We start from the raw sequence: 19,463 nt of genomic DNA, 5'->3' as shown, positions 1-19,463 counted from the left end.
TATCTAAGACTTAGACTCAACAAGTTTTTGGAAACGCACAAATATCACAGCACCGACCTTTTCAAGACATTTAAGTTTTTTCTCTTTTTCTTTGGCTGTGAGGGAAAAAAAAAGAGACCCACAAGTCTGCCACCAGTAGAAAACTCTGAAAAACCTTTTTGATGTAAAGATGCAAAATGACAAGTGGTTCTACCTGTATTAATTCTTCACATTTTAACGTGATAAACGGTATGTCGATGGGAGTATGCGCTGCTGCATGAAAACTGAAATGTTAGTGGAAAATTCATTGTCATTAGCCATGTAAACAGCTTAGTAGCAATAATGTCTTTTTCAGAATAAGGGCAAAAAAACAGAGTATTTCGTGCATGTAAACACACTCAGTGGGAGAAGAATGTGGCTGCACTGACAGTGAGACAGATATGGCCCGAGTCAGCTGAGGCCCTGGTACTTCTCTTGTACTATGACATATGCTCTCTGGGTCTCTGGTGTCTCCTCTGATGCTGTTTCACAATTTGATAAATTTCTCCAAGGATGAGTGTTAAACTGTGCACACAGTGGAATGCCATGGTCAAAGGGAGCTTGTTTCAAAATTTCTTCATGTGGTCCTCTCCTCTCCCACTTAAGCTACAAAAGACTTGGATTTGAATGCCTCTAAAATGTTGGACATTTTAGGAAATTAGTTCCTTTGTTTTGTTTTTTTGCCAAGAGTTAGATGACAAGATCCATGTCCCCTTTACATTTAAAGCCCACAGCTTCTTAGCTTCGCTCAGCCTAAAGTCTAGAAACCCAAGAGCTGTAGGCCTGGCTCAGTCCAAGTGTAACAAAATCCAGCTACCAGCACCTCTAAAGCTTGTTAATTGATGTGCTATGTGTTTGTTTACTTCATAAAAAACAAAAACATAAAAACAAGAATTTGGAGGGATTGGGGGGTGTTTATGTGCGTTTCTTGGCCGAGAGGAGTGACTTCCTGGAGCCTTCACTGTTCGCCTAGTAGCAACTACTCCTGCCATATACGTAGATGTGCACTGTGAAATGTAAGGTATATCAACTGTATTGTCAAATGTAACAAGTAAGAGTACGATTTTTAGAAACAAATCCAGGGTGATGATTTTGTTAACTAAGCAGTTCAGTGAGAACTCAAACATCATTACTAAAAGCTTACCATGATCAACATACTTATATCCATTCCCTAAAGAAAATGCATGCCCATTTTCAATTCCCAGGTTTATTGCCATTTTGTCACGCACGTTGGCGTTACATATCGACGCCAAAGGTACCTGACTATATGAGGAGCATCCAGGCTTTCAACCAACTTCAGTGTAAAACCATCCATGACAACACTTGAAGCTGAGAGCAACAGGCGTAGTATAACAAGAAAAAGTGTGCCCTGTGGGATGCTATAAGATGCCTAGGGGCGTGACAAAGTGTCTGTATTTGACATGCTGGGAATGGGAACGGGTTACAAATGCTAATGTGCACTGTAGGCTGTGCGCAAACTGACGCCCATCTGGCATCTGCAGTTCTACAGATTGTTGCTCAAATATGAAACTGATGTATCAAATATGAAAGAATAATATATATCAATAGTATCAAACAGCTGTAGCTCAGCTGTGAGTACATGCAACAACTTTTAAACAAATACTTCTGTGTTAGAAAAAAAGAAGTCTATTACACTAACAATATGTTCAGAGATGTGTAGACTTCCTGATACTCTACAAAGCCCCTAATGAATGCCATAAGCCCATATTTTCCTTTGGCAACTGATTCTTGCCAACTTAAGTCATGCTTGGTTCCCTTTGAACTGCAACTCAGTCATGCCAAGGCCCAATTGCACTGTTATATGACTGCATTTTGAAAACAAAAATGCAGTAGAATCCACACTCATCAAATTCAGATCATTAATCTGAACCTTTGGCACTACAAAAAAAACCCTCTACTAACCATTACAAGGCTGATGGGCAGTCACCAGCTCACGCCGTGCAGGTGAACTAAAAGGCACCCCAGGACACATTATCTTGGCTCTTAGCTGAAACACTTTTTCTTCTTTAAATAAACATTGTGGGAAACAACTGTGGCCGCAGCCAATAACCATAAACCAACATAATTATGTTAAGAATGTGTTTGAGATTGAAGATCAAACAGGATGTCGCTGTGTGCTTGAACCACGGCCAGTCGTTTGTCAAGTGATGCAGAGATGAAACCTTACAAAGTCGACATTTGGGAGACTTCTCAGAGGAGAAACTCAACAATCTGGCATTTAGTTCTCGATATGCTTTCCCAGAAAGGACATACATGAATAGATTTGTTATGAATCAAGATGATTGACAACATGTTTAAAAATTAGCTCCCTAAATAAGTTGCATGATTTTGTCTCAAAAGCAACAATACAAACAACCTCATCAGCCTGAACCACAATGTGTCTGAAAAAAACAAAACAGCATTACATTCCCACAAAGTGGTGTTTGAGCATTAGTCAGCTGTCCATTATATATATCTTAAAGTAGCATTGCAAGGAGTATGTGGGTGTTGGAGAGTAGCACATGTCTAATCTGATTTATTTTATAATATGATAAAATTTTCAGCTTGTATCCATCACAGAGACAGCAGACGTTTGTCAAACTTTGTTGCTATAAACTATATCTACATAGCAAAGTTAATGAAGTGGCCTTTAGGAAAAGACAGAGTGGATATTTGAATTGATGTTTGACTTAACTACCTCTTTTAAGTCAGCACAAGTTTTTTCATTATGCCTTTGAGGTGGCCCCTCACAATGAAGACAGATTAGGGTTCTAACAACTTAATCCATAGCCTCTGACAGGAGTTTGCTGCAAGGAGACGCTGTGTCCACTGTGTCTGTGAACTGTCATAATTAAAGCCAGTGTCAGAACGCTGAAGTCCAGTCTGAGGGCTCCTGGATATTAAGATTGCTAAGATCAGTTCACAAAGGATGATTAAGAGGAAAATCCACCCATGTGTCTCCAGAAATCCCTTCATTTTGTTAGCTATATCATAGAATAACTTAAAAAGGATTGTGGAGTTTTGTAATATCACTAATGATCAACTGCATCCTGCTTAGGAGGCAGGCAGTAGATTTATTGAAAATAAAAATTAAATCACATGCATGGTTGAAAGGAACACTGGAGGATGTTTTATAGCCTATTCATTTTTGTTTTAAAGCTATGAGCAGCCTTAGGCAATAACATTTTGTGATTCTTTCTGTGCCTCATAAGGCTTAAATGTCTCCAGTGTTATACAAAGTATTAATTAGTTTCCATCTCATTCATCTCGTTTCAACCAAGCACCATTTCAAAAAAATTATTGCTCTGTAGGGAGAGTAACTGAATTTGGGCAGCATCCAAACACATGATTCACTCCACTGTACCTGTAACATGTTGTAACTTCTCCAGTCGACTTCAGGCACGGATACTTTGATGTAGAAATGTTATTCTCAGAGCACTCTTCACTGTAAAAAGAAATATTTTAAAATAAGCATTTTCTTTCGTTTCATTCAAGGAGTCCTCGTGTCGTTTTGCTGTTATTTGTCCGATAGTTACCCGTCACTGGCATCCTCTTCTTGATAGGACCAAAGCAAACCTCCTGAGAAGTACATGCAGGTGACGGCGAGCAGAAGAGGACTCCGGTTGGGTTTTAGTATCATCTCATCGGTCCCGTCACCTGGGTGCTGACAGTAATCCACACTTGTAATGATTACCTCCTCACTGCTACAACTTCAGGGAGTAAAGTGGTGTAGCACAACAGCAGACCCTCCCACTCACCCCCGCGGAGCTAAACGTGAATGAACTGTCACTACAGCGGCTAGCTTAACGGTAACTTTCCCTCCTCCGTACTTCTGACAGGTCACGTCAAGACACCGGGACATAATCATTACTTTAACTTTTCTGTCGTTATACATCGTTTCTTTTAGCCAATGAGTCCCCTCACACATAAACACGCCTTTTGTTTCACCCTTTCTCCTCGGTAAAACTTTGAAAATGTATCGAGAAAGAGCTCTAAAGTTTACCCCATCACTCTCCCCAAACAAGCGCGAGCGCGCGTGCACGAACGTACACATGATTAGAGCGCGCTGTGTGCGTCATGACGTCTGCATCTTTGCTACCACCGCGTGGCTGTTACTGAAATAACTGCTAAATAAGGGACTGTTCGTTATTATTGAGGGTGGAGGCGGGGTTGCAAAATGTGGGAGGAATGTCAAATGTGTTTTTAAGCACCAGGACTGGTGTTCTTTACTTGGGTTCAGGGGAAGGACATGCAACTTTAAATGACTGTATTTTGTATTCAATTTAAATAGTCTCTCCACCCTAAATCCCTTTTAACGGGTTAGAAGGGTATATTTTCTTTGAAAACTGCCAAAATTTCACCATCTAACATACTGATTAGTTGATTTTTTTTTATTTTACAGTAAATCTTTTTTTAACCCTATGAAACCTGGACTGACATCATTTTACTTTCCCATTTTTTGTTTGTATGCCTTTATTTTTTTTGTTTCGTTTTTGTTTTTGATTGGGTTTTATTTTTTGTTAATTTGTTGTTTGTTTGTTTTTTAAAGTGGGATGGGGTTGTTTTTGAAAGAATATTATAAAGATTTTTATAATTATATATTATAATAAGAATATTATAAAATATAAAATAATATATTGAAAAAATCGATGGTTATTTACGGTGAAGGGTGATGCATTTCTCTCAGGTCACTAAGAGAGGCTAAAGGAAAAATTGGGAGGGCCAAGATTTGAAAAAAAAAAAAGTGTACATATATATATATATATATATATATCACACCTCAGACACCCTTTACCTGTGATAAACAAAATACAGTTCCTACGCACAATAATTAAAAATAAAAACCACACAACAAATTCAAATGTTCTACTATGACAACTATGTAACAAATCCATAATCAATTGGACAATTTTTTATTCATTTCTGTGTTTCAGTTAAATTGCAATCTGATGTTCAAGAGGGTGCTCATAAAACCAACACATTAAAAATGCATTAGCAATATGAGCACAAACACATTTCAAGTAATTAATTTACTGTACCTCTATTTGAAGTTGTAAGCATTCATTATTCATGAATTGATTTAACCAAATTTCATAAAATATTAAAAGGGGCACGTCTCACATGAAATTCAGAGAACTACTACTCAGCGTACGAAATCAGTTGTTATAATTTCCTCTGTGGCTTTGGGAAGAGGTTTTGCAATAAAAAAAAAATCAGGTCATGTCATCACAGTCACAATATGACAGACAACTGAGATGAACACAGTGTAGGATCCCATATATGTTTCTGGAGCTTGACAGCTCAGTCGCTTCAATTTTAACCAATTAAAAAACAAAAACTGTTTTAGAATAATATCTGATGTGTTTGAGATGCATAAACTTGACAAAATATTTCAAAATAATTTTGAAGGCATCCCGTAACTGATGATATTATCAGCTTGTTATGTCTAAAGGGAAAAAAAATATGCAGGCTTCATTTAAGGTAAACAAACACAGCATTAACTGTAGTTAATGTTAGCATAATGTAAACAAGAAGAACATATTAGTTAAATGAGCGAGTATGGTATTTACTTACATTTAGCTCAGGCTGCTTTAAATCCCCCTTTACAAACCAGAGGGCATCATTTCTGTAAAAGCAAAGCAGATTAATGTCTTTATTTACTGCTGTCAAAACTCTGGGGATTCATGGTGCAAAATATCAGCCAAGTCATCACAAACAAAGCTCAGCAGCATGATGAAAGAGGGAAGCAGTTTGTGAATTAATTGAGCTTCTAGAAAAAAAATATCTGCTAAAGGATTGCAGGACAAACAGGATGTATTTATAGCCTGGGGCCCAGTGGCACAATATGTGCTTCATTATATTATGTCTGAACATTTATAATCTTAAAATCCAAGCAAAAGAACCTGTGGGATTCGAATAACAACCAAATATATTGCCAGATTATGATTTAGGAATTGTTTATTTTGCTCTCACTTGGTAAACCTCATTAATTTCAACAGATAAATATAATGAATGAAAACAATTCTAAACTTGAGTCCTGCACTGTTAGATAAACTTAGCTCCTCCTCTTAAGTACAATAGCAATAATACTGTGTAATATGGCTAAATTACAAGTAAAAGTATAACCAGCAAAAATGTACCTACAACTGTAGAGATGAAAAAAACAATGTTGCACACAGAATGAACCCTGTCTGAAAATATATAATTATTTGTAATTTGAGAATTACCACTGAGGCATTAATATGTGAGCAGCGTTATTGCAAGGTTAAGGCGGAACAAATGTTGACTTGTAGTTTTGGTTGTTTAAATGACAAAGCTTCATATTTTATATGCTCATTATGGGTTTTAAGATCTTAATCTGTCAGATAAAGGTAACAGAGGAAAAAAGTTCAATATTTCCCTCTTCGGCATTAATTATAAAATATTTTTTGGGGTGTTGGTCCCATTTAATACCCACTTAATATTCAGATATGCTCAAAATATCCTCACCAAAACACTGATGAATACATGTGTAAATGATATTTGTGGTATGCTAGACATGTACCCCCAACTGAGAAAATCAAATATAATCATATTCATAAATAAACATAACAAATGCTATTATTATTACTATTACAATGTACTGCAGTTCTGCTTTTGGTTTGTGCAAGTGGTGCAAGCAGGTAAAATTTCAACCACTCTACTGTCTTCTATCTATCTATCTATCTATCTATCTTCCAGACATATTAAAAAGTGAAAAATAGTGTTACATCGGCTACATCACTGTCGACAGTTATAGTTTTTGTGTTAGTACGTTGTAAAAGATGTCGTAAAAAATGTCATGAAAAGTCATAGTATAGTATGTCAATGTTATAGCCCAGTGTACCATTTTCCTGTGCAGCCCTCAATCATATGCTGGCTCCCTAAAATGACCCTCAGTCATCAAAGCTTTAAGATTTTTGTCTCAAAATCCTCTAAAATGGTTCATTTAGCTGTTGAGTTTCTAAAAATTTCTCCTGGGGAGAATCCTCTCAGACCACTTGGAGGTCTAAAGGTGTAGATTAGAATGTTCCCCCTCAATGTTAATAGGTGATTATGACACTGTTTCCCTCTAAAACATGGAGAAGTATGAAGTTACAAAAGGCAAATACTCAAGTGAAGTAAAAGTACTTCAGAACTGCACTCACGCATATGCGTAGTACTAAGTAGTTATTTTCCATGACTGGAAATGAGCACTATTACACGAGGCATGTCAAACAAGCCATGTGCATCAGCAGGAACTAACTTTTCATGCTCTGTTAACCCGAACTGACTTCACTATCTTGCTCGGTCTTTGGGTCAAGTGATCTAAAGGAGGTTGATGAGAAACACTACACCTGTATGCTGGTTACTTTCTTTCTGCATGACCTTGACCTCTGTGTGACTTCTACCAGCCAGCCTGATCCCAGCACAAACATAATTCACCTGCAGAACCCCTGACTTCTTCATTTTCTTACGATCGCAGTGTGGTGTTACAGGGAGATTGATAGCGGAGCGACTGAGGAGCCTGTAAAGGATATCCCAGTGAAACAAGAGGACGGCGGTGTCATTTACAGCCACAATGGCCGCTTTTCAATCTGTGAGGTCAGTCAGGTATGATTTAACGTTATTCAGAAGGTGAAATTAGTCCAAATGTCTGCTCAGGTGAAATGTAATACAATATTTCCTATTACAATCATGCTTTTTTCCCCCTATTGAAAGGGAATCGGGCCTCTTACAGTATCATTTAGCAGAAAATAGCACCTTGAGCCTGCCTCAAAGGGTCTGCTCATGCATGACCACTCCAGTTCAAGAGAAAGCAGTGTGCCCTGCTTCATTACAACTGAGCCTCCACGGCTCAGCAACCAGCCTGAAGCTGCAGTTCAGTTCCCGGCCACTTGATGGCCCTTTCAACCAAGAGATCCCACCCATCCCGCCCCTCTCTCGCCACTATCGTCATCATTGCCCACAAAATGGATGACAGCTTTTAGAAATACCAGGGTGCGTCACGACTCTGAGGTGCACATGCTGTGCCATTTATGTTCCACCTGTTTTGATGCCTCAGCTCAGCAGCCCGAGAGGCAGAGAGTGATCATGCCGAGAACGGCACAAGTAGCCAATTAATGTTGCAGGGCTGATACTGTATCAAAGCTGCAGGCCTAGTAAACTCACTTATAATGTCTGGCAACATCCACTGCTGTAGAGATAGGAAATGATTATCTGTGACTCTTTAGTCATGTCATCAAATTCCAGAAAACAACACCAATCAACAAAGGAAGCATTTTCACACTTTACTCTGTTACAGACTCTCTCAAATGAATAACTTTTGTAATGTTGTCTTAATTTCTGAGTACAAGTGGTTAAAGCTTGCTTGCCAGGACTCTTGGCATCCTTGATTTAATCACTTCTCTCTCTGTCTGCGTCCATCTGCTTGCCACTTTGCAAACTTAAGGACATTCTGCCTAGCCAATCAGTATCAGTGTTGTTGATCAGAGGCGGGTATTTCCTGACCTAGAAGGATTGGTTCAAGCACAGGCAGACCATTTTGTTTCACTTAGCAGCGCCACATCAAGTGAAACTTTATCCTATCTTAACCGCCTTGACGGGGGGAAAAAAATCTGCACCACGAAGGGAACAAATGGACTCAGAATTAAATCAGATGAAAGAAAAGTGATGACACAGTTGGGAGAAGTTTGGGAACAAACAAACAAAAGCTGATAAAAACTGTCTGTGATGGGACTTGGTTGTTGCTCTTGATTTAGGAGCTGTCCTCGAGATCTCTGCAAGAGGCTGAAAACGGCCTGAGTTGAACTGGAGAAAGGTGGAGAAGATCTGCATGATGTTGTATTTTTTGAAGGTATATGATATGCCAATATATAACGATTCATTTGGCCAATTTATCCACCTAATTTTAGCGATTAAGTATTTTCTGTAGTGCAATTAACATCATATTATGCATACTCTTAGCATAATGGCCCACCAGCAGATGGAGACAATGCATTTAAATGTATGTAATTTTCATTGTTCATATTAGAAAAAGTGCGTTGGGCGATTCCAATACTTCTTTTTAAAGCCAATATTGTTCGATACCAATGACATATCGATATTATCATGCATTCCTACTTATCGTGATGGCCCACTAGTGGCAGATGCAGACATAAAATGCAATGCTTTTCAAAATTGGCAAAAGAAGACAGCTACTATAACTTAGGTCACATGTAAAACATGCAATATTTATTCTTAGATAATAAATTCACAACAAAACTGTAAAAATCCTCCACCTTTAATAGGCTTGGATGGCTTGCTTTCCCTGAGACAATCCCGACAATCGCCACAACCAGAGCAAATTTGACCTATTTCAGCTAATTAAAGTTGCATAATTAATACCTCAGCATATCGGCCTTTCATATCGGCAGAAATGTTAATTTCAGACAGATGCTGATATCTTATTTTGAAGCTGTTATCTGCTGATACCCATAACATGTCGATATTATCGTGCATCTCTAAACAAAATGACTCAATTTGGTTGTTTGCAAGAGGAAATCTGACAAGAAACAAGGTCTAGTTACTAGTGAAATGTCCAATAAACACAATTCAATTCCTTATAGGTTGCTTAAATTTACATTAACCTTTTCCTGCTTAATGGATGCTTCATAATGCGGGACTGAAGCAGTGGACGACACACAAATATGGCCTTTTATCCCCTAAATGTTCTCTCAACACATTAGGATGGCAACGAGAATATTGCGGGGCACGAGCACCCCACTGTCAAAACTCCTCTCTCTCTGTCTCTCTCTTTTCACAGTGCAGCACTGCAGTGCCTCTCTGCACATGCCCAGACAGACTGGGAGAGAGCCACAGCAAGTTTGAGCTCACTAGAAATATTAACAGGCTGCATCGCAGATCATGTACGCCTGAAAGCTGCCTTTGCATCAGGAACAAAAGTCTTACTTATTGAAAATGAACGGCATCTTTACTAAGATGATGCATCGACTGGGAGGCTTTCTTCTGTCTCAAGGTCACTATGCCTCCCACAAGCTTTTTATGCAAACTATTATATCGTCGGTGCTGCTTAAATATACAGTCTCGCACCACTGCAATAGAGCCATATTATTTCACTTGTAGTGGTCTTAATTTCCATTTGCATAATTATTACTTTTTAGCTTTGTTCTATATTTACCTCTCTTTATAGTTCCATACTATGTATGTTAATTATCTTTTTTATCAGTTTAGATCTCAGTGTAGTTCCTTTTATGTATTAAACAACTAGTCTGCCCCAGTTACAATAATGCCATAACAAGATACATTAAACCATTACCAATGCAATCCGAGAATATATTTACAGTCTGGTGACTTAACTCTGATAACCAGGTTTCTGTTTCAGTTAGAGAAGTCTTTGTGGTTGCATTTGTTTTCCATAGAAATAAACTGTTATTAATTTTGCTTGTTGAAACAAAAACGATGCAATCAAGGTGGATATGAAAATGTGATTCACAAGTCAGCAAAACACTAAGTAAATAGGAGAATAGAAAAAGAGAAATGACATCAAAGGAGCCCAAATAATGATAATGAGGGAAAACTTTCCCCCAGGGGACAGATGTTCAGAACATGTGAAACCAAGTGAGTCATTTTAAGGTAAATCATAAGGTACCACCTTTCTTTTTTTTAACCTAACCAATGTAACTTAATGTTGAATGTGTAATGTCATTTGTGGGGCACTTATTCATTGGATTTCATATTGTATGTGCATTTTATACAACACCACACTGTTATATGAGAAAAATATGCGTCGTTACAACTAGGAGAGGTATCAATAAATATCACAGGTAGCTGATGTGCAGCATCCCAAACAGGAAAGCCAAGCAGACCAAATGGAGCACAGCCATCATCACTATAGCTCTCAGTCCTCCACTGTTGTGGCAGCAGGTTTATACAGAGTTTTCTTCCTGTCATCTCAGTGAGAACCATTTCCCCCACCACACGTCACTATGACTCTCTCCCTCCTCCTTCACTTGCACCAGCTGTTCAAAGGCTCTGTGGTGACTCACATAAGGTGTAATGTGATGTGTTGCTTTTCAGCTGCTGTGAACATGCCCATCCACACACAAAAGCAATCCTTGAAATGCTACACAGATACAAGGAATATGATGGACATGATGGTTGTCCTAAGCCAAAGGAGCATCTTCAATAACACGTCCAAAATACATTGCATAGTAAAAATAGCATTTAATTTATTCATATATTTTTGTAATCCTACAAGTTCAATCTTACAGATTTACTGTGGAAACAATCAAAATCGGGACTAAGCCGATTGAAAGCCCCCCTATCCTCCACCCACCACCAACCCCCTGGTCGATTACCAAACAAAAACTGTAACAATTAAGGCATGATGGGAATTTACTTCTACTACAGTACATGTCACTGCACATGTCTCCTCAACCGTGCTGCGATCAATAAATCTAACCTCAGTGCAGTGTCCTTGGGATGGCCACATTTCACAGCCCCTCCCTGCCATTATGTCTCTTCCCTTCCTCTGAATCTCCTGGCTCGTTTTTACCGCCCAACCCTGATACACACGCACAGACGCACACGCACACACACACACACACACACACACACACACACACACACACACACACACACACACGTAAAGCGCACTGCGTCCCTCCCTGAATTCATCCTTCCTTTTTATCCTCCTACCAGATCTAGATACTCATTGATAAAGGAATGTATTGGTCTGTTTCCACTGCCCTCTGTAACAAAGTGGGTGTTTGTTTGTTTTGTGTGTGTGTGTGTGTATGTGTGTATAGCATTTGAATAGAAAAAAAAATTAGAAAACAAGTTATGAGTGAAGTGGACATTACTGACTGGCTTAACCTTCATTTAAATGTATAACAGGACTGCTGGCAGTTCCCAAATCAGATGGACTATTTTTTTTCTTTTTTTTTAAATACACAGAGAATGTGCTGCATATTACTTGATCTGGACGCCCTGAAATATAGAGCCAGCGAACAGATGGTTAGACTAAGGCAACCCATGCACGAAAAACACAAATAAAAGAATTATATCTCTCTATATCTAAAAGAATGCTTTAAGATTGCATCAAAATATGACTACAAAACTGCATGTCTGGGCAAAGTTTCCGTTATCCACTCAGGACAATATTTTACTTAAGATGCTGACAAATGGGCCTCCTCTCCATGTCTTTCTGTGGTTTTCTCTACCTCTTCCACTCTTCTCTCTTGCTCCTGCCTTTTCTAAACTCACACTATCTTAAGGTAATAGCTCCTCAGTGCTGTGGTGATCAGGACTAGCGCAGGTCTGGTAATATGGCTCATCATCATTTAAATTAGTTCTGAAGCATTAGGCAGAATTGGCCCCGGGTATCAGTGAATTTATGGCCCAGTTGTGGCAACATGCACCAGTACACCCGGCCATATTGTTAAACTCGGAAGCTATTATCATACCAATCCGCTTCCTCTTGCTGTCACGCGATAGTTGAATTTGCAGCAGCGACAGTCCTCATTGATTTTCCACTCTAGCAGAGTTACTTCAAGATTAAATTCAAGTAGTTTCGTGTGAACTAAGCGAACACAGTGGTTTGTTTCAATTTGTTTACAAGAGTGTGAGGAAGGTCTAAGGTTGACCTGGATGCACACTTCATTGTAGACAATGATATGCTAATCATTCTTGGCAATTTGCAAACACAAAGGTAAGGATATAGCCTCTGGATGGGTGACTTCCCTGTCTGTCTTTGTATTTCATGAAGGCCAATAGCTTTTACTGAACCAGTCACCTACTCTATCAGGGTTCCTATATCATAAGGAAAGTTAGATTTAAGACTTGTTTAATGCCGCTGGGAATGGAATTAAAGACTAATTTTACAACAGCACAAATTTAAGAAAAAAATATATAAGCTGAGTAATGTGTAATGTGCTTTACTTACATGATTTATGTAAAGTACTTAAATTACATACAATACTTAAGTAACATCACAGACGTACTTATTTTAACCCAAACCAGGGTCTTTTTCTAAAAAAAAACATTAAGTTTTGGTGCCTAAACCTAACAAAACACAACTGATGAATATGCACCTTCTGGCCTCTTGGTAGATGCAGTTTGCCCTGCCTAAAGTGTTATTATGATAGTGAACAACTGCTTATTTCTATTAAGAGGGCTGATAACATTCAAAACACATGTTCACAAATAAACAAATGAAGGCATCTTATTCTATTGTGATGTTACCTATGTTTTGGATGAATTAGACCTGTTAGACCTGGTCTGACTGCCATCACTTCGTATACATGTTTATAAGCAATTCTCATTAAATTAGAAAAAGTCATGAAGTATCAAGCTGATAAAACAACAACAACAACAACAATATCAAATATATTTTTGAGCTGCTGAAGAGGGCTCGTGCTCTCTAAACCCCCAAATATAACACTAGAAATTTAACTAAAATTTAGTCAGTACTTATGAAAAGCTGGTAGTACATCTTGTCCTTCCCTGATGTTAGTGTAGCAAGACATCTATATAGCTACTGTCTGCTGGCCCACTACACTTTGGGCACAAGCTAATGGTTGTATGGATGCTTGCCAAATACTTTGATTGCTACATGTCTAACAAATATAAGAGCAACTCCATATTAGTGTCCGTTTTCTGGAAACTTAGAACCTTGTCTGATTTGAAATTGGTAAACTATTATATGTGCACTCTAGCTTTGCTTTTAGGCTTTATTGCTGAGGTACTTTATATTTTCTCCTTTTTCATTACATTTTTGTGGAAGGGATGCTAATAAAAGCTGAAAGTCATCAGTGGACTGCTGGTATAGAAAGCTTGAAATCTCAGCAGTAACTGGCAGCTTTCGTCAATAACACTTCCAAACACCCGATAATATAATTACTGCCAAAACCCTATGACAGGTTTGCACTTTACAGCATCTACTGAATCAGATCTTTCCTCGTCAGATATTTGTCTCTTTGTACAACATTATGTGCAGACTTTCTCATCCTACCAAATAAAACACTCTGTGGTGCTTCAGCTTGTGTATACTGCTGCTATGCTGTCCAACTGACCTGTCTGAGGGGTCACCAGCTCATCGAATCAGCTAACTATTCTTCATGTGAGCTGGCCAAGGTGTCAATCATAGACCACAGCCAGCATAAGCCGGTTCTGTTGTTTTGATTGATTTACCCTTCAGAAATGTCACTAATTGGTTAGTCATACATTTTAAATGTCAGTATGGTGGCAACAGTTGGCAGAGATGCAGACACAAAGTCAGGCTGACTGCGTAGGTAGTGGCTGCAACTCAAAATTACTGTTGGTCTCACACTGTGGGTTTCTGTCCAGCTGTGTCCCAGTCTCATCGAACTCACAATCAGCACAAATGCTCCTTGGATTCAAGTGGGGAGCATCCTCAAGTGCATATCCCCCCTTTTCCATCATAAATAACTGCGGGCTGTTTGATCAAGATCTACCTGCCTTTCTTTGGTATCCCATCACACATACATACCCACACCCACACCCACACACACACACACACACACACACACACACACACACACACACACACACACACACACACCTCCCTGCATCATGCTCATAAGGTTTCACCATCAGCCAGCTGCAAACACAGCACTCTCATTCCTGGGGGATGCGAAATTTCCATCCTTGACTGCAACTAAGATGTAAATAATCTCAGACATCCACATGCAGCACAGATGCACTGATATTTTAGTATCAATTCACAGCAATCTGACCTTGGCCAGTTACAATATGTGGCCTGATATGCATCTTTACATTCACTTTAAGACTACAGATGAGAAATGGGATTAAAATAACAGGTAAACTTGCTTCCACTCACACTGATTTCTCTCCTTAAAATAACTTCTTTCAATATTTTAGAAGTTTATTCATTGTTTTCTCAACACTCAAATCTTAGATGACAATTCTACAATTAAAAGGGTATATGTACTATTGGCTTCTTAAAAACTGGCGTCTTAAAAATTCCAGGAATCCAAGAATTCAAATTTAGACTTTTTTGGCAAGCCTTTTAATGCAAATGCATCAAAAGATTCCCTTAAGTTTAAGTTCTTATAAACAAGCCTCCTGTTTTCCCACGCTGTTGAGTTTTCCACAAGAGAGCCAGAAAAAAGGCAAAAATGCCTTGAGTGGGAGCTCTTTGAATCCAAACAACAAAGCACACTGTAAAAAAATGGCAAGCAAAGTGCCCAAACATCAAAGGTTACTCGCTATATTTCCCTGTTGCAATGTCAATGAGGTCCCCTAGCCAGAGACCTTCATAGCCCTGCATTTTACAAGTTCGAATCAATTTGTGTAACAGTGTTGTGAAGATAATTCCCCCTTGTTTGTAAGAATTGTTATAGGCCTCAAGAGGTAAAATTGCAATTCACAAGAAAAGGGCAAAGACCACAGAGAAGACAAAAAAGACTAAGACCAAGCTAACAGCTCTGTGAGGCTGTTTATATCATGAATGCATAGAGGCCTGGATACAGCAGGGCTGGGCCCCGTTCATTCCTTTGAAACTTGCTTCTTGTCACATGAAGTCAAAGTTTGACTTCCTGGGTCTAAAATTACATCGATTTTCCGCATTGCTGGGCCTACAGAGCAAACACACTAGAGACTTTCGTGTGCAGAGTGGCTAACTTCTGGTTTAGCCCTCTGCTAACTTGAATGGGTTTTCTGTTTCTCATTCTTCATGTTGGATCTCACTGCCTTAATTCCAAAAAGTTTAAAAGAGAAATTTGGTTAGTTTTGTTTGTTTTTTAAATAGATGTTACTAATAATTTTAAGATTCTACAGAATGTCAGAAAAAAAAAACATCCCTTGTATGAGAATTTGTAAGAGTTCTGAAAGTTTGATTTAACCAATTTAACACAATTAAGGCCTTATTTTAAGATTAATGAAATGCCTTTTAAACTTTTTCAGGATCTGCAGGAACCCTAATAAATGATACGTCACACACTGACATATATCAGAGCTATGTTAAATCAACAGCTACAGAAAATAAATGCTGTTATGTTAAATAACATGGCGGGTAATTCAAGGAAGACTACTATAACAATGTCAGTACACACAACAAAAACCCATGACTTTTCCAAAACTTAAAGTGAATTTTCCTAATTCCATGACTTTTCCAGGCCTGGAAAACAAAAAGTACAACTGATTGTTGATAATCTTGCAACCCCTTAGTTTGATCATCCCTTGACCCCTTCAGGGTCCTGCCCCCCAGGGATCCTTTGACATATAGCAAATATAGTAGTACAGCTTTACCTCTAAAGATTAATTTGCCCCATAGCTAACTCACATGAAATTATAATGCACGTAAGTATTAAATAAAATAATAATAATTCATGGTGCAAACTTCAGAGAAGCATGAGATCAGAAAATGCATATGGCATTGTGATTTAAACTAAAAAACACACCTCTGGTCATCTACTTATATATAATTGACTGTTGCAGCAACTGGAGCATAACGACAAAAGCAGTCTCATTAGATTTGCAGCAAAGATGACCAGGACCTACTGTATACTGCCAGTGTTAAAGCCCTCGGGATTGCATACGATTACTGTCAATACTTCTTCTTTCGCAATGAACAAACATTGCCATCTCATGCGGCACTTTACACTTCAACTGCTTATGTACAAGTGGCAGTACTGTGCAGGCCCCAAAAGTAATAATTACCTTCTAAGTCTGATTTGATGTGATGTATTTTGCTACTGAGGAGACACGAACAACACCATTAGCAGAGAGGCACGCAGCATGACACATGGTGAACTAACTGGCTGCTTACTTGATGTGCATAAACAACATTCTGAAACCATTTTCACACTTCACACATGATTCTCCATGGATACTTGTATTGTGCAATACATGCTGTTTCAGCGAGTGTTGGCACTCCCAGCACTCTGCCTCTCTAATGGATGAGCACCTTTAAAAGTACCATTGTTAACGAGGCAGTGAATATGCATGCAAATTTATACTGTATGTTGTTGAAGCATTACATATCAAACTCTTCTCATTCTCTCTATATTGTTCAGAACACTTGACACCCTCAAGCATTTCAATAATGCATTAAACAGTAACTCTCAGGTCAATGCAAGGAGGCGGTGGTTGTAAATAAATACAGCATAAATATGGATAAGTCTCTTGCAGCCTCGTCACTGGAGTCTTGGTCACTTAGTTCCCTCTTTCTCACCTCAGCCACATGGTCATCTCACTCTCTCACACATGCACTGCACACACGCACACACACATTACTGGTAGGGCCTGATTACATAACACTGACGCTCACAGCTGCTGGTTTATCATTTATTAATGCCTCTTTCAGTGGCATAATTTGCTCTGCTCTGTGTAGGACAGTAATAATTCAGGTGATATGCTGAAATATGTGAGATTGACCTAAGAGAATTTTGGGGCAGTACGGTGTTTTCTTTCATTTACTACATATCAAATTGTTCATTTAAAGGAAACCTATTACTGTAAGCTCATTTTCAGGTTCATTCTTATATTTTGGAAAATGTTTATATGCTTTAATGGTCATAAAAAAACACTTATTTTCCTCATACTTACTTTCCCCACACCAGCAGAACAGGCAGGCAGACAGGGAATGGTGATCCTAAATGGACAGGGAGACACTTCAAGTCAAAGCACATCACACAAGGGAAAAAAACTGAATAATACTGAGCTGGCTAGACTGAGACAATACCAACCATAGGAGAAACAACAATCTTGCGAGAAGTGGGTGAAGAGCCAGGGTTGATATATTGAAGAGCTAATGTGCTGGTTGCAGGCAGGTGTGTAGGTAGAGCCGAGAGCCGGGACAGAAGCCACGTCCACGCCAACACACAGACTGGCAGAGACAGACATGGAGGTGCTGGAAACACAGAGGAAAGAAAAATATAAAAAGATCTGCATGGGCACTGCAATACTCTGTCTGAGAGGGCTCCGTTTTAGTGCTCGTCTCTTTAAGCCTTCCCTTCTGAAAAGCCCAGTCTGCTCTGATTGGTTAGCATGTTCTGGTCCTGGAAGTGACTTAAATGGGGAACAGAGGCACTTTTTACTGTGGACAAATCACCAATAAAAGCCTCTAAACAAAACTGGACATCTTCCAGCAAGAATATAATCTGAAATCAGGGAGAAATTAACTAAATCAGCAACTACGTAAGGCCTCATTCCCACTGCACAAAAAACACTAAAACCCGCTGACATCTGGCTTTTTCAATGCAATGGAAGTATGTACAATCTGCATTCACAACTAGGTCAAATGACTCTGCAGTAGTCACAGGTATTTATTGCCTCTGGTTCCGATCGATGACGATCGTACTTTTGGGTGAACGCAGTAATTTCAGCTCCACTCGAAAGTGCCGCCACTTTTTCCGTCTGTCTCCTCCTAAGCAGCTTAAACACTGATCCATATTAGTCTGTACTAACTTTGAAAGATAGACTGAATAAGTCAGAGAAATATAAAGAGAAGTATCCACCGTGAAGTTTTCACAGACCTCTGTCCACCACTGTTGATCTGTTTTCCTGCCTCTGAACAGACACATCAAAACAACTCACACACCCCCATACTCGTCTGCTGCAGAGCCGTGTACACAGTTCTGCTCTCTGTGCAATGTGAGAGTAGTCTATAGCTTATTTTTAGCGGATTTACTCTTGTTTGAAAAAGCCTGTGTGTACGCTATCATTTAGGTGGGAAAGGGGTACAAAATTACATGTGTCCCTGATGTTACCATGTAGCTACATGTAGCTGTCTGCTTTCAGCCAGAGAATTGCTGTAGAGCTACATTTTATACGTTACAAAACAACCAGGCATTCAAAATTGGTAAGATATTAACATCAGCAACCAAAATGACATGTTTCTGTGACATAGCATAGTTATACGTAGCAATGTAGGCTGTATAATGTAAATACTTTTCGTAGTGTACAAGGAGAAGTAACCAGATTAATATAAGAAAAAAAGCATTGAAAACAGAGTATTCAGAACAATCTTACGCCTGAGGTTTTTGCCCACAGGGATTATTATTACATACCTCATCATTTGAAACTTAAATCAGATATAATATGAACATTCAAGATGGTTACATTATAGATATATATATGACAGAAAATCTGGAAAGGAATAATTGTTGTCCTTTAACAATGCAAAGGCATCAGCATGAGGTAATATGAGCTACTTAAACCATATATTGTTAAACAGCTTTCACATGAATAACTATGACACTATAGTGCCTTATCTGTAATGTGCTGTCGCAGTCACAGACAGGAAACATGAAGCTACCATCAGCACGTAGACATGTGGGGCTGTGCATGTTCTGATCTGTGTACAAAGTTGATTAGCAAACAATGTCAGTCAACTAGAGGACTGTTAACTTTGGAAATATATCAATCGGTTGAAGTACCTGCGTATTTCATCCTGCTAATTT

General features: G+C 38.8%; 1 protein-coding gene across 3 annotated transcripts in view; it reads right to left on the bottom strand.

The window, feature by feature from the left end:
* Positions 1–19,463, bottom strand: part of ccbe1 (collagen and calcium binding EGF domains 1) — a 72,775-nt gene that overhangs the window by 40,017 nt on the left and 13,295 nt on the right. For all 3 annotated transcript variants that reach the window (XM_088070918.1, XM_042509326.2, XM_042509328.2), the window contains 5 exons: positions 17,748–17,911; positions 17,608–17,653; positions 5,593–5,644; positions 3,555–3,682; positions 3,383–3,463 (listed from right to left, as the gene is read on the bottom strand). In XM_088070918.1, coding sequence (XP_087927044.1) covers positions 3,383–3,463; positions 3,555–3,682; positions 5,593–5,644; positions 17,608–17,653; positions 17,748–17,911 — 471 coding nt within the window. The remainder of the gene's footprint in view (positions 1–3,382; positions 3,464–3,554; positions 3,683–5,592; positions 5,645–17,607; positions 17,654–17,747; positions 17,912–19,463) is intronic.

Source organism: Plectropomus leopardus, chromosome 20, assembly GCF_026936395.1.
Source record: "Plectropomus leopardus strain MGB_pleo_1.0 chromosome 20, ASM2693639v1, whole genome shotgun sequence".
Classification (NCBI taxonomy): domain Eukaryota; kingdom Metazoa; phylum Chordata; class Actinopteri; order Perciformes; family Serranidae; genus Plectropomus; species Plectropomus leopardus.
The sequence above is the reverse complement of the archived record's forward strand: the minus strand, read 5'-3'. Positions and strand labels throughout refer to the sequence as shown.